The 22,829-nt window shown below is 64.7% G+C and overlaps 7 protein-coding genes across 7 annotated transcripts in view; 6 read left to right on the top strand and 1 right to left on the bottom strand.

Moving 5' to 3' along the window:
* Positions 1 to 495, top strand: part of PFL1_03856 (uncharacterized protein) — a gene marked incomplete at both ends in the record, with an annotated part of 4,177 nt that extends 3,682 nt beyond the window's left edge. The window contains one exon of the mRNA XM_007881379.1: positions 58 to 495. Coding sequence (XP_007879570.1) covers positions 58 to 495 — 438 coding nt within the window. The remainder of the gene's footprint in view (positions 1 to 57) is intronic.
* A 331-nt stretch (positions 496 to 826) lies between these two features.
* On the bottom strand, positions 827 to 1,606 carry PFL1_03855 (uncharacterized protein; the record flags this gene model as incomplete). The annotated part of the gene is made up of 2 exons (XM_007881378.1): positions 827 to 1,127; positions 1,233 to 1,606. 2 exons carry the CDS (start codon positions 1,604 to 1,606, stop codon positions 827 to 829), a joined length of 675 nt encoding a protein of 224 aa, XP_007879569.1.
* Positions 1,607 to 2,361: 755 nt separating this feature from the next.
* Positions 2,362 to 4,740, top strand: PFL1_03854 (uncharacterized protein; the record flags this gene model as incomplete). The annotated part of the gene is made up of 1 exon (XM_007881377.1): positions 2,362 to 4,740. The coding sequence occupies one exon, from the start codon at positions 2,362 to 2,364 to the stop codon at positions 4,738 to 4,740; it is 2,379 nt and encodes a 792-aa protein (XP_007879568.1).
* Positions 4,741 to 5,757: 1,017 nt separating this feature from the next.
* Positions 5,758 to 7,515, top strand: PFL1_03853 (uncharacterized protein; the record flags this gene model as incomplete). The annotated part of the gene is made up of 1 exon (XM_007881376.1): positions 5,758 to 7,515. One exon carries the CDS (start codon positions 5,758 to 5,760, stop codon positions 7,513 to 7,515), a length of 1,758 nt encoding a protein of 585 aa, XP_007879567.1.
* Positions 7,516 to 8,181: 666 nt separating this feature from the next.
* PFL1_03852 (uncharacterized protein) lies at positions 8,182 to 10,201 on the top strand (the record flags this gene model as incomplete). The annotated part of the gene is made up of 2 exons (XM_007881375.1): positions 8,182 to 9,013; positions 9,120 to 10,201. 2 exons carry the CDS (start codon positions 8,182 to 8,184, stop codon positions 10,199 to 10,201), a joined length of 1,914 nt encoding a protein of 637 aa, XP_007879566.1.
* Positions 10,202 to 12,625: 2,424 nt separating this feature from the next.
* Positions 12,626 to 15,883, top strand: PFL1_03851 (uncharacterized protein; the record flags this gene model as incomplete). Its single annotated transcript, XM_007881374.1, has 8 exons — positions 12,626 to 12,680; positions 12,784 to 12,911; positions 13,028 to 13,423; positions 13,515 to 13,755; positions 13,853 to 14,892; positions 14,976 to 15,263; positions 15,343 to 15,487; positions 15,609 to 15,883. 8 exons carry the CDS (start codon positions 12,626 to 12,628, stop codon positions 15,881 to 15,883), a joined length of 2,568 nt encoding a protein of 855 aa, XP_007879565.1.
* A 3,554-nt stretch (positions 15,884 to 19,437) lies between these two features.
* On the top strand, positions 19,438 to 22,734 carry PFL1_03850 (uncharacterized protein; the record flags this gene model as incomplete). Its single annotated transcript, XM_007881373.1, has 2 exons — positions 19,438 to 22,370; positions 22,452 to 22,734. The coding sequence occupies 2 exons, from the start codon at positions 19,438 to 19,440 to the stop codon at positions 22,732 to 22,734; spliced, it is 3,216 nt and encodes a 1,071-aa protein (XP_007879564.1).
* Between the last annotated feature and the right edge of the window lie 95 nt (positions 22,735 to 22,829).

Genomic DNA, 22,829 nt, shown 5'->3' with positions numbered 1-22,829 from the left:
ACCCTGCTGCGCCGGACCATCCAGGCCGACGGCGTCCGCGGCTTGTGGCTTGGACAGACTGGCACGCTGCTGCGCGAGACGGGCGGCGGCGTTGCGTGGTTCCTCGCGTTTGAGAGCTGCTCGCGCTGGTTCATCCAGCGCAAGAAGGCGCTGCGTGGGCGGGACGACGTCTCGAAGCGCGACCTAGGCACGCTGGAGCTCGTCTCGGCCGGAGCGCTGGCGGGCATCAGCTACAACGTTGTCCTCTTCCCCGCCGACTCGGTCAAGTCGACGATGCAGACCGAGCTCGAGATGCGCGCGCCGCTCAAGCCGGGCGAGGCGGCGCGTCCCAAGACGGGCTTCTTCCAGACGTTCCGCAACATCTACAGCGCCCGGGGCATCAAGGGCCTCTACGCCGGCTGCGGCGTCACCTGCCTGCGCAGCGCTCCCAGCAGCGCCCTCATCTTCCTGATGGTCAACAAGCTCGAGCAGGCCGCCGACCACTATGGCCTGTGATGGCCTCTGGTCTCCATCCTCCCGGGCCGCATGGGTCCCCGAGACCTGACGGCAAAGCTCCCCCTCCTCCTATTCCGTCGACCCCATTCGTGGCAGGGCACGCCCGTCTGCCTCTCTTCGCTCGCATCTTTCCTGCACACCGATCGCCACATGATACAGTTGCCACCATCTCTCTGCTACACCTAGACATCGCACTCGCACGCTCGTACAGGATACCGGAATCTCGATAGACTGCCGCCCAACTCCCTGCCGTCCCTCGACCGCCGTCCGCCGTCCGTCGTCCGCGACCTGCCTCGCCTCGCCTCGCCCCGCTGCTCGGCGCCTGCGGCCCTCAGTCGTCCATCGAGAAGCTGAGGCCCTTGCCGCTCTTTTTCTTTTCGGCCCGCGCGGCCTTGTTCTTGGCCTTCTGCTTCTGCGCCTTTTCGTCCTGGACCGACTGTCGTTTGGACTCGCGCTCGACCTGGGCCTTGCGCTCCTGTTCCTGGCGCAGGAGCTTCTTGACGTCTTCGAGGTTGCCGCCGTCGCCTGGCGAGGATGCTGCCCGTTTTGCGCGCTTCGACGACGATGCCGCGGATGGATCGAGTGCCTCCCGGAGCAGGTTGGACGCCGACGTGCCGCTACGGTCATCGTCGCTGCCGTCGACGGCCGAGGAAAAGGCGGGCATTTCGCGTTTCCGGCGCTGCGGCGCCCCGCCTGCCTGGGCTATGCTTGCCGCCGCCTTTTCGTCGGAGGCTGACGAGGTGGCCGTCTGATCGAGGAGCTGTTGCCTCCGCGCCTCCTCGGCCTCTTCCCGAGTGAGATGCTTGCCGTCCTTGAGCACCACGACCTGCGCAAACGACAGGTCATCCTCGTCGCTGTCATCGCCGTCGACATCTGCGTTGGCGTTCGAAGACGCTCCTTCGCCGCCGCCGCCGTCGCCGCCGCCGCCGCCATGCCGGCCCGGAGACGAGGGTCGACCGGCGAGGAGGTCTTCGAGGCGTGGTTCGCCCCCTCGGCGTGCTGCGCCCGTCGAAGAAGACGAGGACCCGGCCACTTGCGCCTTGAAGGCCCGGAGAAAGGCGGGCGTCTCGGGCGCCTGGTAGCTGAGGTTGCGCAGCTGCTTTGGCGGCATCGTGGCAGCGTGATTGTCGTCGCCGTCGTCGTCGTCGCTGTAGGTGTCGTTGGCCGATGATGGTGGGTCGTGGCGGGTGCCGGCCCCGCTCTGCCTCCACCTCGCCGTTCTTCCCGTGCGAAAAAGGATTGAGTGGCCGTCGTCTGTCGACCGAAGATGGCCGACCGACTTCGGGCGGTTCCGAGGGGTGCCGGCCCGCCCGGCCGCCCGCCTTGACCCCGTGCCCAGCGGCGGACTTGGCCAGCCCGGGGCGAAGCAGGAAGAAGCAAGCAAGCGGTCTTTTGGGGTCCAGCCACGCACGCCGGCGCCCGAGCGGTTTGGTGCGAAGCCGCGCCCCGGAAGGTCCACCTCGCTCAGCCCCCCAAATCACACACCAACGCCCCACAGCCACCCGGCCTGGCGCTTTGCTGCAGCGGACCCCCCGAGCCGGCTCGCCCGCACGTTCCCAGGCCTGGTTGCCTAGCTAGCCGTCTCCACCTTGCGAACCACCACCCCTTCCTCAAGACCACCGAACGCACCGTACAGACCCACCGCAACGTACGCGCAGCCGCCATAGCACCGGCGGGCCCCCGATTCACCGTCTCGCCTCGCCACGCCGCGCCTCGCTACGCCACGCCACGCCACGCCGCAACACCGCCTCGGCTTCACCCGTCGGTCGCTCGTCCCCGCCCGGCTGCACTGCGACGAGAGCAGCAGCCGCCGACGCCGCCCCTTTCGCAATCCGCTGATCGACTCCGCTGCGCACCGCACCCTCGATGTCGTCCACGAACGCTGCCGCCTACCTTGGCGGGAGAGGTATGGCTTGGGCCTCGGGATCTCTCCTGGCCGCCGCCCGGGCCAGACCCGGCCTGCGCACCCCGGCCAGGCAGAGCGATGTGCTCGGCATCTTCGCACCGGCACTGGGCCTGCAGACCGCGTCGGCCACCTACTCGTCCTCGTCGCTCTACTCGGCCCACACGGCGCGGCGCAAGCCGGCCTCGCTCACCTTGACCCACAGGCGGGTGACGCGCTACCACAGCACCGAGACGCAGACACAACGCTCGACATCGTCGGCCCCGCCGCCCTTTTCCTCGTCGGGCTCGCCGCCGTCGGCTTCACCTTTGCAGCCAAAGAAGGACCCCTCGGACCCGTCCGCAGCCAAGCAGCCGTCTTCGACGACGGCGGCGGCGGCATCCGATGCGACGGTCAAGGCGGCACAGCCGGTCTCGGGCAACACGGCCGCCGAGCTGGGGTCGAGCTGCAACCAGGTGGCGGCGTCGCAGAGTGCGCTGGCGGAAAAGCAAAAGGAGCAGGCCGAGCTCGAGGCGCACAAGCCGCAGCAGTCCAAGGTCAAGCGGGTGTGGGCCAAGGTCAAGGAGGAGGCGCTCCACTACTGGCACGGCAGCAAGCTGCTCGCAAAGGAGGTCCGCATCTCGAGCCGCCTGCTGCGACGCCTGATGCTCGGATACAGCCTCACGCGCAGGGAGCACCGCCAGCTCAAGCGCACCATGGCCGACCTGCTGCGCCTGATCCCGTTCATCCCCTTTGTCGTCATCCCCGCCGGAGAGCTGCTGCTGCCCGTCGCCATCAAGATCTTTCCCAACATGCTGCCCAGCACCTTTGAGAGCAAGTTTGCCGCAGAGGAGAAGCGGCGCGGCCTGATCAAGGTGCGGCTCCAGATGGCCAAGTTCCTCCAGGAGACGATCCGCGAGGGCGGCCTGCAGGCCACGGACAAGGTGCAGACATCCGAGGAGTTCAAGGAGTTCTTCCGCAAGGTGCGCTCCACGGGCGAGTCGCCGTCGGACGAGGACATCATCAAGGTGGCCAAGCTGTTCGAGGACGACCTCACCCTCGACAACCTCAGCCGGCCGCAGCTGGTCAGCATGTGCCGCTACATGCAGATCAACGCCTTTGGCACCGACAACTACCTCCGCTACCAGATTCGGCACAAGCTGACCCGCATCCGCCAGGACGACCTCGTGATCGCGTCCGAGGGCGTGTCGTCGATGTCGCAGCACGAGCTCATCAGCGCCTGCCAGAACCGCGGCATCCAGACCACCAACCTGTCCGAGGACCGGCTGCGCCAGGAGCTGGGCCAGTGGATCGACCTCCACCTTCACCAGAAGATCAGCGGCATCCTGCTCATCCTCAGCAAGGCGTTCAACTACGTCGCCCAGGGCTCCAACGACGGCGCCGCGTCGCACCTCAAGTCGCTCGAGCTGACGCTCAGCAGCCTGCCGGACAACCTGCTCAACGAGGCCGAGCTCAACGTCAACAAGGAGGGCGCCACCAACAAGCAGAGGCTCGAGGTGCTCCAGCAGCAGGAGGAGCTCATCGAGGACGAGGCCGAGCAGGAGCAGGAGGAGGCAGCGGCCAGGGAGGCGGACAGGGAGAAGAAGAACGCCGAAAAGGCGCGCCTGGCGCGCGAGGAGCAGGAGGCGCGCGCGCTCCTGCCCGAGGCCGAGACGAGCAAGGAGGCCGCCGAGGACGCCAGGATGACCAACGAGCAGCTCATGGAGCTCGGCGAGGCGCTCAGCATCCTCAGCGCCAAGTCGAGCGTGCTCAAGGAGCGCGAGGAGCTGGCGCGCCTCATCGAAGAGGTCAACAGCGGCGAGCAGCAGCACGAGGCTGCCGACAGCGCCAGCGCCAGCGACAAGGACAGCGCGGCCGCGTCCGCGGCGTCCGCGGCGTCCGCGGCGTCGGCTTCGTCGTCCGGCTCCTCGGCCGAGGCCAGCAGCTCCAGCTCCAGCTCGACGTCGTCGTCGACCCGCTCGATGTCGAAGCGCATCAAGTCGATGCTGGAAAAGATCGACAACCAGCTCGAGGAGTACGATCGAGACGTCGGCAGCCGGATGCACATCATCGAGGCGTCTCCGACGGGCAAGATCAGCGTCGACGACCTGGAGCAGGCGCTGCGCCTGATCAAGCACAAGCCCGACGACGAGGTGCTCGAGAAGCTGGTCGACAAGCTCGACGTCGACCACGACGGCCTCGTCCCGCTCGACGACGTCCTCGAGCTGGCGCGCGCCGAGACCGGGCTGGGCATCCTCCGCGACGAGACGGTCAAGGACATCCACCAGCAGGGCAAGGAGCTGCGCGTCAAGGGCATCAGCAGCAGCCCCAAGCCCAAGAAGAGCGACATCGTCGAAGAGTAGACGCGCTTCCGGCCCTCGCGCCCTCCACCGCTCGTTTCCCCCCACCAGACCGCACATTTTGCATAGACAAGAAGGACCCTCTATTCACACCTCTCGAATTTGAGCAACAGCAGCTGCAATCGTAGTATCACCGCACGAGGTGCGCGGCAGCCTGTCGTGCATGGGCGCGCGTGTGCGTGTGCGAGGAGAGTCGCGGGCCATGCCGGTCCGAGGCGACCCGGCCGAGCGCCTGCCATGCTGCCGTGAGCGCAGGGTCAAAGGGGTTCGCGGCCCGTCTCTGAAGCCTCTCGTAGCTGGTCGAGGGCCCGAATAGCGCCTTGAACCTTGAATCCCGCGCAAACCTAGTCTTGAGCTGAGCCGACGGCGCGGCCGGCGGTGGTGGGTCAAGTGATGTCAAGCGACTGGCGGCCTGGCGATGTTCCCCTCGTGCGAGACATCGAGCAGCGCTCTGGTCCACCCTCTCTGCACCTTGGCAGCAGCAGGTAGGGCTCTGCTTGACGACCACCGTAGCGACTGACGACGGATTGGGGATGGCCGCCGGCCCCCTCGGCCCATCCATCGTTGAAATGAAGTCCACCCGACTCGACGATGGAACGGAACGAAACGGAGCGGAACGCAATGGCGGACCGCGTTGGAGCTACGATAATTGAGCGAGGCGGGCCAAAGCTAAACAGCGGTGGACTCGGTAGCCCCTCTCCGTCGAAAGACGGAGAGGCGACGGGTGATGTTGAGCATACGCGCTGCCATCGCCCCTGACCCGGCCGCTCGATCGCCCTACGAGGCATCAGAGCGGCGAGGTGTGCGGCAGAGGATAGGCGCCTCGCTGTCTCTACCTGCTCGCCTGCGGTTGATTGGCGCCGACGAGGGGTTATATAACCATCGCGCGCCGCCCCCTTTCCGCCCCGTCTCATCCCATCATCGGCCTGACCTTACCCTGACGGCCCCCCCCCTCGCCTCTCTGCCTCCAGCTCTTCGCTCCTCGTTCCCAAGACCATCTCCACCTTCCTCTTCGTCACAATGAACGACGGACTGACCGACAAGATGCTGACGACGCTCGCGGCCAGTCGACCGTGCGAAAAGGCCAGCGGCGACCCCGATGGCGACGAGTTCAACGACGACTGCGACGACGAGCTCCTCAATCAGGTCCTCGCCGCCGTCGAAGGCACCGACACCACGTCGAACCTGCCCGTCGCGCAGCACAAGCGTCACGGCGGCACGGCTCTCGGCTTGCCTCTGGGCCCGCTCTTCGCTTGGAAGGGGCTCGCAAAGCCGGCCTCGCACGCTGCCTTGACCGAGCAGCAGGTCCGCGCCATCATCGACGAGGCGAAGAGAGACGACGGGGGCAAACGCAAGAGGGGACCGACCGACAACGTTCCGGGCGCGAATAGCGAGGGAGAGGTCGAGGAGAGGACCAAGGCGGTCCCCCGCTTTCTACCGTTCAGCTTTGCCTCGTCGGCGTCGTCGCCATCGATCGCGCACCTCGCCGTCGCACGCCAGGGAATGGGCTCACTCCGTCCGCCCGCCGCCGCTGGATCCGCCTCCAGCAGCACCAAGGCGTCGTCCAGCAGCGGCGGTACCACGGCAAGCTGCATCGAGACTACCAGCACATCGAGGCCGGACTCAACTAAGGGCCTAGGCACACGATTCTCATCGCTCGACGACGACAATGACGACGAGCACTACTGGTCGCCGTGCTTGAACCGCCGCACCATCAAGAAACGAGCCATCACTACCTCCTCTGACGTCGACGAGCTGGAAGAGACCGAGTCTCTGTATGACGAGGCAGAGGAATCGGCACCTCTGGCAGCCTCCAAGCTTCCCACTCACGGCCCGGCGGGAGCGCCCCTGCCAGCGGCCAAACAGACCTCGACCGGCCGAGCCGTTGTGCTTCCCGATGCAGTCCAGCCCCACGACGGAGTGCAGCGAGAACGAGCGACGACCTCGGCAACCTCGGATGCGCCGCGGGCCAATGTGATTCTCACCGCAAGCACCCTGCGCCTCGAGGTGATCGAATGGGCATGGATGGGCAAGGCCACGGGCCGGCGCCTCCGGTGCCGACACTGCAGCAAGGCGCCGTATTGCGAGCCGCCACCGGTGGGCACTAGGACACGGTGTCAACGTTGCTGCGATGTGCACGCCAGCGGGTGCAATGTGGGCAACTACCTGCTGCGCGGTCGACGCTTCGACGAGTACTGCACCCGGCGCCACCAGGGACGTTCGCCCAGGGAGGCGGTGCTCGAGACGTTCTTCCGGTCGGGGACGGAGCTGCGCGTCGATGCTGCCATGCCTGACCCCCCGGCGATGTCCAGCTCCAAGGCCCGTGGCGGCGGCGCGAAAATGCACGTCAAGGCCCGCAGCAGCAGCGGCGGTGGCGCTGGACTAGCCCGACCCGTGTCCGGTGGTGGATCACACGATGCCGTCAGGCCGGGAGCAGGTAGCCGCGCCCGCCCTACCGCTACCGCTGCGAAGGGGTCGGGCTCAACGTCGGGCCGGGCTTCTTCTTCATCCTCTCGGGCCGACAAGGGAGTGGCCGTGGTGGTTCCGATCGGTTCGCAGCGCGTGGGCGGAGTGCCGCTGCCGCCGGCGTCGCAGGTCCGTCGGGACCGGGAGTCGCTGTCGGCGATTGACGAGGCGCTGCTGGACCTGCAGAGCCAGGTTGAAGGGGCGGATGGCGACGTGCTGCGCATGTTTGCCTACGACGGGGCGCTGCACCGGATCTCGGCGGCGCGCAACATTGGCCTCAACCTCAAGTACCACGGCCGACGCTCTGCGTAGAATGCGCGCGGCCCTTCGGCCTGCGATGCCGGAGGTGTCGCCCAGGGGCAGGAGGAGCGTGAGCTGTACGTAGGCCTCTTTGGGAGTCGAGAAGATGGAGGAGGGACCCTGGCTTGATATATGTTGGTTGTCGAGAAGAGAGGGGCGGGTGGAGGCCGAGCGGTGAGTCAGCCAGGCAGGGCAGGCAGGCCAGGCAGGTGCGGCTGAGCCAGCGAGCAGGTGGCAGGCCTGGCTGGGATAGGCAGGCAGGGCAGGGCAGGGCAGGGCAGGGCGCAACCACGCGACGCGGCCAAAGGCAGGCAGAGTAGACACAGACAGACGAGAAGAACAAAGGGCAGACGGCCAGATACAGAGATGACTGAAATCCACAGGTGACGCCCCGCGGTTGGGCCAAGCAGCAGAATCAAATCAACTAGGCCAAGCCAGGCCAGGCCAGGCGGTCGCCCTCCTCGCACCTCTCTGCCAGCCCGAGCCCAGGCCTCAGTTCCCACCAACCCTGGCTCCATCATCACCACCACCACCACCACCACCACCACCACCACCACCACCACCTCGACCTCACCGCCTCGCCATTCGGGTTCTCTTGCAAAGCTTACACCGCCCCAACAGCCGCAACTTCAGCTCGCCACCGCCACCACCACCGCCGCCACGGGCCATCCCACCGACATGGCGCCCAAGGTGATCCCCGGGGCGCCTCCCCCTTTGGCCACCAAGTCCAAGAAGAAGGCCAAAAAGCCATCGTCCGAAGCCGCTCCTGCCGCCCCCAACACTGCCGCTCCCGTGGCGAATGCCGCCTCGGCCGCGCTCATCGAACAGTCGCCCGCCGGTCCCACCGAAGTGGCGCCGCAGCTCAAGGTCAGCAGCAACGACCTCGCCGACGAGGCCGAGAAGCACACGGCTATCGCCGCCGTCGACGCCCTCGAGTCGTCGTCGACCGCCCAGCAGCCTGCCACACCCCCCCCTGGCAAGCCCGAAAGAAGCGCCATCCAGACGCTCATCACCAAGCGCTCCACCGCCGTGCGAAAGAAGCTCCAGCGCGTCCAGGCCTACCAGCACCTCGACAAGTCCCAGCTCAACCCCGACCAGGTCCGCAACCTCACCGCCAAGCCAACCTACGAGGCCCTCCACAGCGAGCTCCAGGAGCTCGGCAGGGGCATCGACGCAATCGAGCGCGAGGAAAAGGAGGCCGCCGACGCCCGCGTGGCCGACGCAAAGATCCGCGCCGAGCAGGCCGCCAAGGACCGCATCCTCCTCCTCCTCCAGTTCCTCCACCTCTTCAACCTCTACTTTCCCAACCAGGCGCGCGACCCCACCTTTGCGCCCACCCAGCAGCTCCCCGCCGCTCTGCAGAACGCCACCGGCCAGCAGGTCGCCGCCCTCGGAAAGCTCTTTGACCAGCTCGCCAACGGACCGCTTCAGGGCGGCCACGGCGACGCCCTCGAGATTCTCGCCAGCATCGAAGCCGGGTCGCAGGAAGAGGTGCTGCCGGACGTCTCCTGTGAGTGCGCGTGCAGCTCGCCGTGTCGTTGCTGCTCGAGCCTTTCCGCGGGCCTTCTGCCGGGACTGATCCATATCCCTGCTTCCGTTGTGGCTGTGCCCATCAGACGCCACGGTGCGTTCCATGATCCTCAAGCTGACTGCCCCTCCCGCCGAGGCCGAGGAGGCCGCCGACGTCGAGCAGCCCGCCCCGCTTGCCGACGCCGGCGAGACCGCCGCAGCGACCAGCCCCGTAGCCAAGATGAACTTCATGCAGGCCGACGAGGTTGGCGAAGATGCAGTGGTGAACGACACCGTCCCCAGCGAGGCCAACCTGGATCAAGGTCCGGAGCCGGAAGGAGGAGCACCGGAGCCCGTGCCGGCGGCCGAGGCAGCTACCGCGGCTGGCGAGGAGGCTGGCCAGGGCATCGTCATGGGCTCGGAGGAAGCCACAGATGCTACGGCCGACGGAACGGCCGCCGCAGCCGTCGAAGAGCCCATCAACCAACGAGAGGTCGAGCCCCGCAGCGAGACCGAGGAACCCAACGGCGAGACGAGTGCGGCAGCGACAGCGACGCCAGGCAAGGCCGCGGTGGGCGCATCGACGGCCGAATCGGGCTTCAACTGGGCCGACGACGCCGACGATGGCGACCTCCCAGAGGCGCCCGTGTTCCCCAGCCTCAGCTCGGCCTCGGCGACGCAGTCCAACACCCCGGCGGAGAGCAGCACCCCGGCGCTCGACAGCAGCGCCACGACGGCCGCCAACTCGACGTCGACGCCAGCTGCGGCCAGGCCCAGCAACGACCGGGAGAGAAAGCCGCGCGACGGCCAAGCCGGTGGCCGTGGAGGAGGAGGAGGAGCGAGAGCGGGACAGAGGAACGGCCGTGGTGGCGGAGGGCAGGGACATGGGGCGCGGGCCCCTGCTCCCAAGCCGCAGCCTGTCGTCGACGAGGACGGCTTCACGCTGCAGGAGAGCAAGAGGAGCAGGATGCTGGCGCAGCAGCAGCAGCGCAGGCAGGACAGCTCGCGTGGCCGAGGCGGCCGCGGCGGTAGCGGCAGTGGTGCGAGGATGGGTCGCGGCGGTGCCTCGGCTGGTGGAGCGGGAGGATCGCCGAGGCAGAGCAACGGCGAGGGCGTGAGGGGCAAGGCACCAAGACGGGGCCGTGCCGCCGCCCCCGAAGGCGCCAACGCGAGCGCCAAGCCGGCGTGATGGGGCGGCTGCTGTCGAGAGAAATAAAGAAAAAAACGGTGCCTACGATGAAGCGTCGACTGCTGGGCTGGGCCTCATCGCTGGAAAGAGCAGCGCTTTGATTCCCGTCGGACGGTCCACGGCGCTGCTTCGCACTTTCGCGCGTGTAGTCTTCTCGCTCGCCAGCCTCGCGGCCAGCGTCAAACGACCGGGTGGCGTATCGGCAGGGGCGCGCCTGGGTACGACCTCGACGAGCGCCGTCTCGTTGGCCAGGCCGAAGAGCTCCCTCCTCAGCGCCTCGGACGGCTTGTGCTCGAGTCCCGGCTCTAGGTCTATTGCGGGAAGGCCTGATCGAGGTTCGGTGATAGGATAGGGAGATCAGCCGTCGAGGTTGCATGCTGGTAGTGGATCGAAGCGGCGAGGCGGGTAGACCCGGTCGGCCTGAGACGACGTCCCAAGCAAACCACGGAATCATTCTGAGCCGTTGGCTCAACCGAGAAGTGGCAATCTCTAAGCTGTCAGCTCACTGCGCTTTGCAGCCCTCTGAGAAGAGTCTTCTCACGGGGGTCAAGGAACCGAGACTTGATTGATCTGTGCTACCGCAGCTGACAGCTCAAAACGGTTGGTGTCGAGGGACGAGACAGAGCAAGACGCATGATGTGGGACACTTACATGATGATTGCACGAAGCTCATGGATACAGCAGCAAGAGGCAAGCAGAAGGACTATCCTACAAAGACTGGACTCTGGAAGCCTGCACAAAAACACTCTGCTCAGCCTGAGAGAGCATGTTCTGGCCTAAGTACTTGTCATCAGACAGGAAGCACTTTGCTTGTGGTAGTAAGCGCTGATGCAGTCCAGGTCAGCCTCAGGCAGGGTGAGGTGTGCGAGAGGTCCCCAAGCGTGCTGGGCAAAGTGGAGACCAAACTCAAAGATCTGCTCAATGGTGGCCTGGGTGCATCGGAATCCCTGTCGGTACGAGTTGGCGTACCAGCTCTCAACGCATGTGTTGCAGACCTTGTCATCAAAGTCATTGAGAGACTCTGGGAACTTGGTCTTGAGCCTGTGACTCATCGGCAGGCCATGGAGTCTGTGCGCAAGTGGCAACCTGAGGAGAGGGTGGAATGTTGGCTTGTCATATAGGCCAAAGAGGGGGAGGCCGGTGAGATGGCACTTGTTGAAGTTGCCCTTCCTCCATTCAATCGTGTGCACAAGGATGGTTGTGATGGGGGAGCTGTTTTGTGCCCCAAAGTCCTTGAACTTGCGCAGCGGTTTGACCTCCTTGGCACAGCAGCTTCCTAGCAGGAGCTTCCACATCTGTCTGTCCATACACCTGGTGGCAGGGCTTGGCTGTGCCCAGGCTGCAGCAATGTTGACAACAGTCCTTGACCTTCTTCTTGGTTGCAAGTGTTGACAACAGTCCTTGACCTTCTTCTTGGTTGCAAGAAGGACAAGTATCTTGTCCAGCTTTCCTGCTGCAGAGGACATCAACATCCTTCTTGGGCTCAAAGCTTTGAGTCCATCCTCTTGCCTTGTTGCATCATCCCTCAGGCCACCTTGATACATGAGCTGATGCCAGCCAGCCCAGCAGCATGCTTGAAGCAGCCTGTCCAAGGGTACATGTGCTGTTGCAGCCTGCCAGGGTGATCTCTGTGCTGACATTGTGTGTCTTGGCACTTTTGGGGCTTGCACTCCACGCCTTTTTGAATGCCTTTTACTTGTCCTTGGGGTAGAAGAAAGGTTCAGGGTAGGAGCTCGTGGGGAAGTTGGAGGTGCTCATGATGGTGGCTGGTGACTGAGGTTGGTAAGGCTGGTAAGGCTGGTAAGGCTGGTAAGGCCGGGGTCTTGCTGACATTGGACAGGCCTAAGGCAGATGTTGTACCTGAAGGGGTTGAGGGAGATGGTATGTGTGTGTAGGGATATCAACAGTGCTGCTTGAGCTCCTTGATGACCAAGAAGACATCCTCAAGGTGTACAAGCCAAGCCCTGTCATCATCCTACAGGAGAGCCAGTGGCAGGGACATGAAGGTGCAGCCTGGGACCAGGGCCTTGTTGCAGAGTCTGCAAGTGTGTGATTGAAAGGCCTTGATGCACAGACAAGGAGCTGCAACAGCGCTGTTGCCTGAGCCTGCCAGCCTCCTTCCTCCACATGGGCTGCACCTGGATCGACGCGCCGACCGACTGACTGACTGACTGACTGACGCTGCGTCTGTCTCTTCAGTCTTGCTTGTAGCTGTCGCCTGTGCGCAGCGGCCACTCCGACTCTCTGCCTTGCCACCATCGTCTCAACCGCCTGGGCATCCCCTTGTTCGGCTCCTTTGTCTCCTGATCCCTGCGCCAGATCCTCTCCCCTCTCTGCCTGTCGCTACCAGGCAACCTCTGTGCTGCATTCACATCTGCTCGCTGCGACGCACGCAAAGCGGAACGACCCGCCAACGACGCCACCATGAAGTTCTACATCGACGAGCTGCCCGTCCTCTTCCCTTATCCCAAAATCTACCGTAAGTCGCCTCGAACGCTCAACATGGCTCATCGGGATCGAGGATGGGCTACACGGCTCCGTACTGACAGCGACCGCTGCACTCTCGCCACGCCACTCTAAAGCCGAGCAATATGCCTACATGACCGATCTCAAGAGGACGCTCGACGCCAACGGCCACTGCGTCCTCGAGATGCCCTCGGGCACCGGCAAGACCGTGTCTCTGCTGAGCTTGATCGTCAGCTACCAAAAGGTGCGTCGCCGAGTCTCTTCAAAGGCGCTCCAACCCTTCCCTCCCCCTCTTTCCCCTGTCTCGACCACAGCGCGCCACTGACTCGTCTCTCGATCTCCACCGGCCGCCCACTGCAGTTTCATCCGGCGTCGAGGAAGCTCATCTACTGCTCGCGAACCGTGCCAGAGATTGAAAAGGCGCTGGCGGAGCTCAAGCGGCTGATGGAGTACCGGGCGCGCTACAACGTACCCGAAGGCGAAGAGTCCGAGGTGGCCAAGAACGAGGCCTCGGGCTCCAACGGCCCTGGCGACTACAGCATCGATATGAAGGGCCGCGGCAAGGCGGGCGGCCAGATGGAGGACATCCTCGCCCTCGGGCTCAGCAGCCGCAAGAACCTCTGCATCCATCCGAGCGTCGGCCGCGAGAGAAAGGGCAAGGTCGTCGACGCACGCTGCAGGGACATGACGAGCGCCTGGGCGTGCGAAAAGGGCAGGCAGGACCCCGGCAGCGTCGAGCTTTGCGACTTCCACGAGGTGAGCCGGCGCTACCCATGTAGGCCGTGGCATCTATGGACGCGGCCCCTGACGCTGACCACTCGCATCGCCACGATTGCCGTCGTCACAGGAGCTGGGCAAGATGGAGCCAGGCCAGCTGATCCCTCAGGGCGTGTGGACGCTCGAGGAGGTCAAGGAGTACTCCAGGGAGAAGGGCATCTGCCCCTACTTTGCCATCCGAAGGATGCTGCCCTTTGTCGACATCATCATCTACAGCTTCCACTACCTGCTCGACCCAAAGGTCGCCGAGCAGGTCAGCAAGGAGATGAGCAAGGACGCCATCGTCGTTTTCGACGAGGCCCACAACATTGGTGAGTCGATAGCCTGCGTGCGAGCGGTCTTCTGCCTCGCGCTCAACGGGCCGGTCGCCCCCTTCTGTCCGCTTCCTCTCCGGCTCCGGTCCCGCAGACAACGTCTGCATCGAGTCGCTAAGCATCGACCTGACGCGGCCGATGCTGGACAGCGCGTACCGCAGCATCAACCAGCTGTCCGAGAGGGTCGAGGAGATCAAGCGGACGGACGCGGGCAAGCTGCAGGACGAGTACGCACGGCTGGTCGAAGGGCTGGCCGAGCAGGGCGACCAGCGCGAGGCCGAGACGTTCATGTCGAACCCGGTGCTGCCCGAGGACCTGCTGCAGGAGGCGGTGCCCGGCAACATCCGGCGTGCCGAGCACTTTGTCGCCTTCCTCAAGCGCTTTGTCGAGTACCTCAAGACGAGGATGCGGGTGCTGCACGTCGTGGCCGAGACGCCGCCCAGCTTCCTGCAGCACCTCAAGGACATCACCTACATCGAGCGCAAGCCGCTGCGCTTCTGCGCCGAGCGGCTACGGATGCTCGTCAGCACGCTCGAGCTGACGCGGCTCGACGAGTATTCGGCGCTGCAAAAGGTGGCGGCGTTTGCGACGCTGGTGGCCACCTATGACAAGGGCTTCCTGCTGATCCTCGAGCCGTTCGAGACCGAGCACGCCACCGTGCCTAACCCCATCTTCCACTTTACCTGCCTCGACGCCAGCCTGGCTATCGCGCCCATCTTTGAGCGCTTCTCGAGCGTCATCATCACCAGCGGCACCATCAGCCCGCTCGACATGTACCCCAAGATGCTCAAGTTTGACACCGTGGTGCAGGAGAGCTACGCCATGACGCTGACGCGCCAGTGCTTCCTGCCGCTCGTCATCACGCGCGGCAGCGACCAGGTGGCCATCAGCTCGCGCTTCGAGGTGCGCAACGACCCGGCCGTCGTGCGCAATTACGGAAGCATCCTTATCGAGTACGCCAAGTGCATGCCGGACGGCATCGTCGCCTTCTTCCCCTCGTACCTCTACATGGAGAGCATCGTCGCCGCCTGGCACGACATGGGCATCCTCGACGAGGTGTGGAAGTACAAGCTCATCTTTATCGAGACGCCCGACGCGCCCGAGACGAGCATCGCGCTCGAAAATTACCGCAGGGTGAGCACGCTGTGACGGCCCGGCCGGTCAAGCGCAACTTCTGACTGACTTACCCCCTCGTCTCTTGGCCTTATCCGCTGCAGGCCTGCGATAACGGACGAGGCGCCATCCTGCTCTCGGTCGCGCGTGGCAAGGTGTCGGAGGGCATCGACTTCGACCACAACTACGGCCGCGCCGTAATCATGTTTGGCGTGCCGTACCAGTACACCGAGTCGCGCATCCTCAAGGCTCGCCTCGAGTTCCTGCGCGACAACTTCCGCATCCGCGAAAACGACTTCCTGACCTTCGACGCCATGCGACACGCCGCCCAGTGCGTGGGGCGTGTGTTGCGCGGAAAGACCGACTACGGCCTGATGGTGTTTGCCGATAAGGTGAGTGCCGACGGCTGCGCTTCGAGCTGAGTCGAGCCGGGCTGACCATCTCGCCCTTCGCCGTCGACCGCCGCCACAGCGCTTTGCCAGGGCCGACAAGCGGGCCAAGCTGCCAAAGTGGATCGCGCAGTACATTACGGAGCCGCACAGCAACCTCTCGACCGACATGGCCATTGTCGAGTCGAAGCTCTTTATCCGGACGATGGGCCAGCCCTTCCCCGAAGGTGGGTCAGACGGCCGATCGCTTGACCGGCTTCCACCGAGTCCTCGTTATGCCACACAGTCAGATCGCTAACACCTCACATCTCTTTTGTCACTTGGCTGCTCGGCCTCGCCAAAACCCAGGCAAGAACGGGGTGAGCCTGTGGGATCTGAGCGACATCGAGTCGCGCCAGGCAAAGGAGCGCGAGACGTTTGAACGGCTCATGGAAGGCAAGCTTCGCATCGACAGCACGGGTCAGGTGGTCGAGAAGGGCGAGGGCGACGACGACGACGACGAGGGCGATGGCGGTGGCGGCGATGACGAAGACGACGACGAGGATGACGAGTTTGACAATGCGTTTGGCAAGGGCGAGGAGCTGGCGCAGATCAAGGAGCTCGACGACATGGACGAGGATTAGCGGGTGCCGTGCTGGACCTGCTGTGCGTACCTGCCTAGCTGTCGGGTTGGCGTGGCGTCAATGATGAATCCAGGCTTTGGTGCCGCTGCGATACAGTAGTTACACCTCGAACCGCCTGGGAGCAGGCATGCCATATTGTGCAAGCTGGTCAGCTGGGGTCCGGGTCGACCATGACGGAGTCGATGGCGTCACGGGCACGGTCGCGTACCGTAGGCGAGGATCCCGGAGGGTGGCGGGGGCGGCCGCGCTTACCTGCCCGCCCTGGCCCTGGCCCTGGCCCTGGCCCTTGACAAGCTGCTTCGGTGCAGTCGCAGCTCGCTCCCCGCCTCTCTCCACATGTCAACGGGTCAGTGCCCATGCTCGAGTGGCGGGTGAACGCATGTGCCGGTACCGTGACTCGGACGACAGCAAGGCCAGCGAGTCTTGACGTCTGGCCCCCGATGCCGGCATGCCAAGCTTGCTTCAGCGCTCCCCGGCCCACTTGCTCCCGTCTACGGAACACTTTGCCACACGGTTCGAGACTCCTCCCTCCCTTTCCCCACTTGCGTCTGCTTGCCACCCTGACTGAGCCAGTCAAGTCCCGGCCGGCCACAGTAGTGACGAGGTCGAAGGGGGGGAAGTTGACCCGCCTCTGTCCCGACGGCGACGCTCGCTCGCCGTAGCTTCTTTGTCTATCTCCTCTTCTTCGCCGAGCAAGGCCGAGACAGACGGCCTGGCAGGGCACCGTGCCGGGTGCATTGAATAGTAGCTAGGGTAGTCCCGTGGGATAGTTACCGCCAGACCAGGCCGACTAGGGTTCGCACCAACGGGCATGACAGCTGATGATGACCTGGCAGTTGCGGTGCGGTGCGGGGTACATACGTACAGCTTCCAACGCGGGGTTTCCCTTTCTGCGCCCGCCTGGTTTGTCTTCCTGGCTCGTCCTCCCATCGGCGGTCTCGAACTGACAGCGATGCATCATCGTCGAGGGTTCGCTCATCTCCTGATCCTTATCACAACGGTGAAGCAGCGTACCTAGCCCCGCCTCAGCGATGGATGGAAGAAGGGACGGGGCCGTCCCGACGATGACCGAACCGGGGCCCCAAAAGTTTCGAATTCCTATCAGCCCTCGGGCGTGACATCTCGAGGAAGGGAGCCAGCCTTTCAGTTCAGCACTCTCCCGCTTGGCTGCCTCCTGCCCCCTTTGCCTGTCTGTTCACCCCTACCTCGACCGACCCGACCCGAAGCCCTGCCCAGGAGCATCACGTTTCAGGCTGATTTGGAATCCTAGGTACCGCCGTAGCTGGGGCGCTTGGTCGAACCTCGGTCGGCCAGTCGGCCTCCGTCCGTCCGCTGCTCATCGATGAACGTGCCATTGAACCGGCGATTTCAGGCCGCACGCCAGGGGAAGGCCGATTAGGGGGCCTCGATTGGGGCCCGAACTCTACACTCGGGCATGCCCCTGCTTGGCACCTCTGCGCAAGCTGCGGCTTTCACGCCGAGCTGGGGTCGGTACGTTTGCCGTACCATGGATCGCCAGCCATGCTTTGCGACGCCTTGTGCCTCTTCCTTGCGTCTCGATCGCGGCGACGGCGACGAGGACAGGAGAGCGCAAGATCACCTTGTTCTCCTCGAAGGGACGGCGGATCGCCTTCTACTGTTCGACGCCGACGACTTCCTTCGAGCCACGGGCGATCTGCGCGCCCAGGAATGCGGGGGAGGAGGCATGGCCCTTGGGTCGGCATCGCCCGCAATCCCAAACGCTAGCCCGCGGCCAGGCGCGGCTACATCCATCGCCGAACGTGGACCCAGCTGGTCGCTCCGCGTACGGTACCGCACCCGCCTGCGCTGCTCTCGTGCTCCCATCGAACTCGCCTGCTGCGCTGCAAAGATCGACGTGCGGAACGTCGCGGGCTCATGTATGTACGCCAGCACCGCCCCAGCCTAGCACTGTACTTAGCTTAGGACGTACGTCGACAGATTTGCGGGGTAGGCGGCCAGGGTTCAAGGGTTGCGTCGAGCCCGTCGTTTGGTAAAACTTTGTGTGTCCTGCCCAGGCAGCTGCTCGGATGGCCGACGTGGCTGGAACGGAACGTCGTCGGCGTCGAATGTCGATTTGAGGCGCCCGCTCCTCTCTCGAATCTGGGCGGTTTCGAACTCGTTCGCCGTCCCAAGACCCCCCACGCCCGGCTTTGTCGAGTGACGAGCAGACAAGACCAGGGACCGGTATGCGATGCATCCACAGAGAAGCCAGGACTACGCTTGCGTCCTTGCGCGGTAGGCTCGTCGAGGCATGCTGGTCGTCGCCGTTGATGGAGACGAAAGGGTCAAGATCCGACCGGGTGGCGCGGCAAAATTGTGCGTGAGCGGATCCGAGCGAGGGCCCTCTGCTTGCCAGACGAGCGACCATCGGGCGAATCGGACGGGCGGTCGGCCGGGAGCACGCATCCCGTCGATCCGGCAATTTCACGCAGCTTCCACCCAAAAAAGGCCCGTGGAATACAAACGCCGGGCGATGACGATCAAAGGGCCCACTTCAAACCGCCACAGCCGAATACAAACCGACCCGCCTCTCCTTGCGCGCACGAAACTTTTTGTCCCGCTGGCAGGCAGGCAGGCAGGCAGGCAGGCACGACGGCCGCTTCGCCGGGGCCGCCCGCCCAGGAAACTTTCCTAACCCTCTAGCGCGTGTGGGCGATTTGACCCGCCAGCTCACAAACCAACACCGACAACCCCTCGCCCCTTTGCCCCCGCGCCTCGGCGGGCGATGATGGCAAAAAGTTCGCCTCTGCTGGTCTGCCCGCCCGGGATTCCTGATTCGAATTCAACATGGCAGGCACGGCTGTGTGTGGCGACGCGCTATGCTGCGCCGGTGCGAAGAAGGAAAAAAAAAACTTTGGGCGGGAAGAGGGGGGGCGCTTGCCACCAGGCAGGGGGACACGAACGCTGCGCCGGGCCATGGCGCCGTGCCACCTTGCCTGCCTTGCTTGGCCCCTCGTCGTGCGCCCGTTGTACGGCCCTCAAGTGCGAGAGAGGTGACGCTGCTGCCACGGCCGCAGGGGAGCACAACCAGCCGCTGTGCGAGAAAAATTTTCCTAGAAAAGAGGCCCCCCGTCCACCAATCATCGTCCGCTACGACCCCGGTATCAAAGTCCCCTCCCGCCTCGTCCGCCCCTTTCCCTTCTTCCTCCTCCTTCATCTATACCACGCCACCTTAGGCACCACCATCATCCCTTGCTCCGTTCCCGCTGCCAGCACCAACAACTGGGAGCTATCCGCGCTATCCGCACCCGCCTGCTCTCCATCACCCGTGTAGAGCACCGCAGCGTCACCGTACTACCAGCACTCGGTGACTACCCTTCTACATCGATCCCGACGATCGCCGTGTAGAGATCTGTTCCCAGTCGATCCGGGCACAGTTCCACCTCACCCTCCTCCACCGCCAAAATTCGTGAGTATCGATACCGTCGACCGAGGTGGCGGCGCGCGTCCCATCGACTTTTCTGTGCTTCGGCCTTGCTGACGTGCGTCTCCTTCCTTGGTACCGCGCCCCGTGCCGCTCCACAGCGCCCAAAATGGCTCCCGCTGCCACCCCTGCCGCTGCTGGCGTCCCCGCCACCGTCCCCGCCAAGGACATCAAGGGCTCCTCGGCCGCGTCTGCCGCCAAGAGCGGTAGCTCCGCCGAGAAGAAGGAGGCCAAGGTCGATGTCCAGCGCCTGCTGTCGTCGGCCGACAAGGAGGCCGTCCAGGAGCTGACCAACCTGGTCAAGATCGAGGGCCCCTCGGCCCTTGCCGACCTCGGCATCGAGAACGTCATCCTCAAGGGCCTTGGCGACAAGAAGAACGCGGCTGGCCGCGAGGGTGCCTGTGCGCTCGTCTCGTCGCTCTGCGAGCAGGGCGTCGGCCACGAGGTCGAGCCGTTCATCTACGAGAACGTCCTCACCGCCATGGTCGAGGCCATGGGCGACAAGGAGAAGGCGGTCCAGAAGGCCGCCCTCGAGGCGCTCAAGAGCTTTGTCCAGATCATGTCGAACTGGGCCGCTCCCCAGGTCCTCAAGGTCCTCCTCAACCAGGCCCGCACCGCCGGCAAGTGGCAGGTCAAGACCGGCTGCATCGCCCTCCTCGAGGAGATGGTCGTCGCCTGCCCCGACCGCATCGCCGCCCACATGCCCGAGATCATCCCCGTCATGACCGAGGTCATCTGGGACACCAAGACCGACGTCCAGAAGGCGTCGCGCGCCGCCCTCACCAAGCTCTGCGCCCTCATCTCCAACAAGGACATTGAGCGCTTCATCCCGGCCCTCATCAACTCGCTCATTCACCCCGTCGAGGAGGTTCCCAAGACTATCATGCTCCTCTCGGCCACCACCTTTGTCCAGGAGGTCGACAGCCCGACGCTGGCGCTCATGGTCCCCCTGCTCTCGCGTGGTCTCTCGGAGCGCCCCACGGCCACCAAGCGCAAGGTCGCCGTCATCATCGACAACATGACCAAGCTCGTCGACAACGAGCGCACCGTCCGCCCCTTCCTGCCCAAGCTGCTCCCCGGCCTGGTCAAGATCGAGCCTACGATCGCCGACCCCGAGGCCCGCTCGGTCGTCAACCGCGCCATCGCCACGCTCCGCTCCGTCGGCAACGTCACCGGCGACGGCTCCGACGCCAAGCCCCTCGAGGAGGCCGACCTCAAGAAGGTCACGCAGTCGACGACCAAGGCGCTCGAGGCTCAGAAGCTGTCGGCCCAGCCCCAGCTGACCGCCTACATCGCGCAGCTCGCCACCAACCTCACCAACGCCCGCGACTTTGAGCCCACCGAGTGGGAGTCGGCGCTCGTCCCCTACGTCACCCTCGCCAAGGGCGCCACCGCCGAGCAGGCTTCGGCCGTCGTCAAGGCGCTGCTCAACGAGCTCGCCAAGGAGTCTGGCGAGGAGGTCGAGATCTTTGACGACGAGGAGGAGGGCGAGGACCTGTGCAACTGCCAGTTCTCGCTCGCCTACGGTGCCAAGATCCTGCTCAACACCGCCACCCTCCGCCTCAAGCGTGGCCACCGCTACGGTCTCTGCGGCCGCAACGGTTCCGGCAAGTCGACGCTCATGCGCGCCATCACCAACGGCCAGGTCGAGGGCTTCCCCTCGCCCGACGTCGTCCGCACGTGGTACGTCGAGCACGACCTCGACGGCTCCGAGGGTCTCATCTCGATCATCGACTACATCATGGCCGATGAGCGCCTCAACATCACCCGCGACGAGGCCGTCACCACCCTCCGCGAGATGGGCTTCGACGACAAGCGCCAGGCATCGCCCATCGCCGGTCTCTCCGGTGGTTGGAAGATGAAGGTCGCCCTTGCCCGCGCCATCCTCTTCAAGGCCGACATCCTGCTCCTCGACGAGCCGACCAACCACCTCGACGTCGTCAACGTCAAGTGGATCACCGACTACCTCGCCGGCCTCACCACCGCCACCGCCATCATTGTCTCGCACGACTCGCAGTTCCTCAACGACGTCTGCACCGACATCCTCCACCTCAACCGCTTCAAGATCAAGCGATACCCCGGCAACCTCGACGCGTTCGTCAAGCGCGTCCCCGAGGCCAAGGCCTACGCCGAGCTCAACACGGGCGACGACTACAGCTTCAAGCTGCCCGACCCGCCGTTGCTCGACGGTGTCAAGACCAAGGAGAAGTCGCTGGTCAAGATGAAGGACATCCACTTCCAGTACCCGGGCACGCCCGAGCCCCAGCTCAAGGGCGTCTCGCTCCAGCTCTCGCTCGCCTCGCGTGTCGCCATCCTCGGCCCCAACGGCTCCGGCAAGTCGACCCTCGTCAAGCTCGTCGTCGGCGACACTGAGCCCAACGCGGGAGAGGCCTGGAAGCACCCCAACCTCGTCATCGGCTACGTCGCCCAGCACGCCTTCCACCACATCGACCAGCACCTCGACAAGACCCCGCTCGACTACATGCTGTGGCGCTACCAGACCGGCGAGGACCTCGAGGAGCACATGAAGGCCACCCGTCAGATCACCGACGAGGAAAAGGCCGCCATGAAGCACGGCGAGGTCTACGTCCACGAGGGCGTCAAGCGCGTCATCGACGAGATCGTCGGCCGAAAGAAGCTCAAGAACTCGTTCCAGTACGAGGTGTCGTTCAAGAACATGTCGTCGACCGAGAACATCTGGCTCTCGCGCGACGAGCTGCTCAAGCGCGGCTTCGAGAAGAAGGTCATGGCCGTCGACTCCAAGGAGGCCCAGCGCGCCGGCATGCTCCGACCCCTCGTCCGCAAGGAGATCGAGAAGCACTTTGAGGACTTTGGCCTCGAGCGCGAGTTCACCTCGCACAACACCATGCGCGGCCTCTCCGGTGGCCAGAAGGTCAAGGTCGTCCTCGGCGCCGCCACCTGGCGCAAGCCCCACATCCTCATCCTCGACGAGCCCACCAACTTCCTGGACCGCGAGTCGCTCGCCGCCCTCATCAAGGCCATCGAGTCGTACCAGGGAGGCGTCGCCATCATCACCCACTCGTGAGTTGCCCCCTCGCCGTCACCCGCCCTCCTCCCGAACACCGCTGACACTCTCCCCCCCTCTTTTGCCCTCACCAACAGCCGCGAGTTCTCCGAGAACACCTGCAAGGAGATCTGGTCGATGGACAACGGTACCCTCGTCGCCTCCGGCCACGACTGGCAGGAAACCAATGCGCGAGGAACGAAGCTGGGCGAGGATGAGGGGACGGTTGAGGAGTGGATTCTTGACGCGATGGGCAACAAGATCCCGAACCCCGCGTACAAGAAGAAGGAGAAGAAGGTGTCCAAGAGGGACGAGAGGAAGAAAAGGCTGGCTAAGAAAAGGCAAGGCGTCGAGGACGACGATGACGTCGAGGACCTTTGAAGAGATGGTGGTCTGCCCGGCCCTGTCAGCATCGTCTCCAGCCCACCACCGCACGGCATGTCGCTGTTCCCGTCCCGTTGTACCCGTGTACCGCA

Source organism: Pseudozyma flocculosa (genome assembly GCF_000417875.1).
Source record: "Pseudozyma flocculosa PF-1 unplaced genomic scaffold scaffold00012, whole genome shotgun sequence".
NCBI lineage: Eukaryota > Fungi > Basidiomycota > Ustilaginomycetes > Ustilaginales > Ustilaginaceae > Pseudozyma > Pseudozyma flocculosa.
The sequence above is the reverse complement of the archived record's forward strand: the minus strand, read 5'-3'. Positions and strand labels throughout refer to the sequence as shown.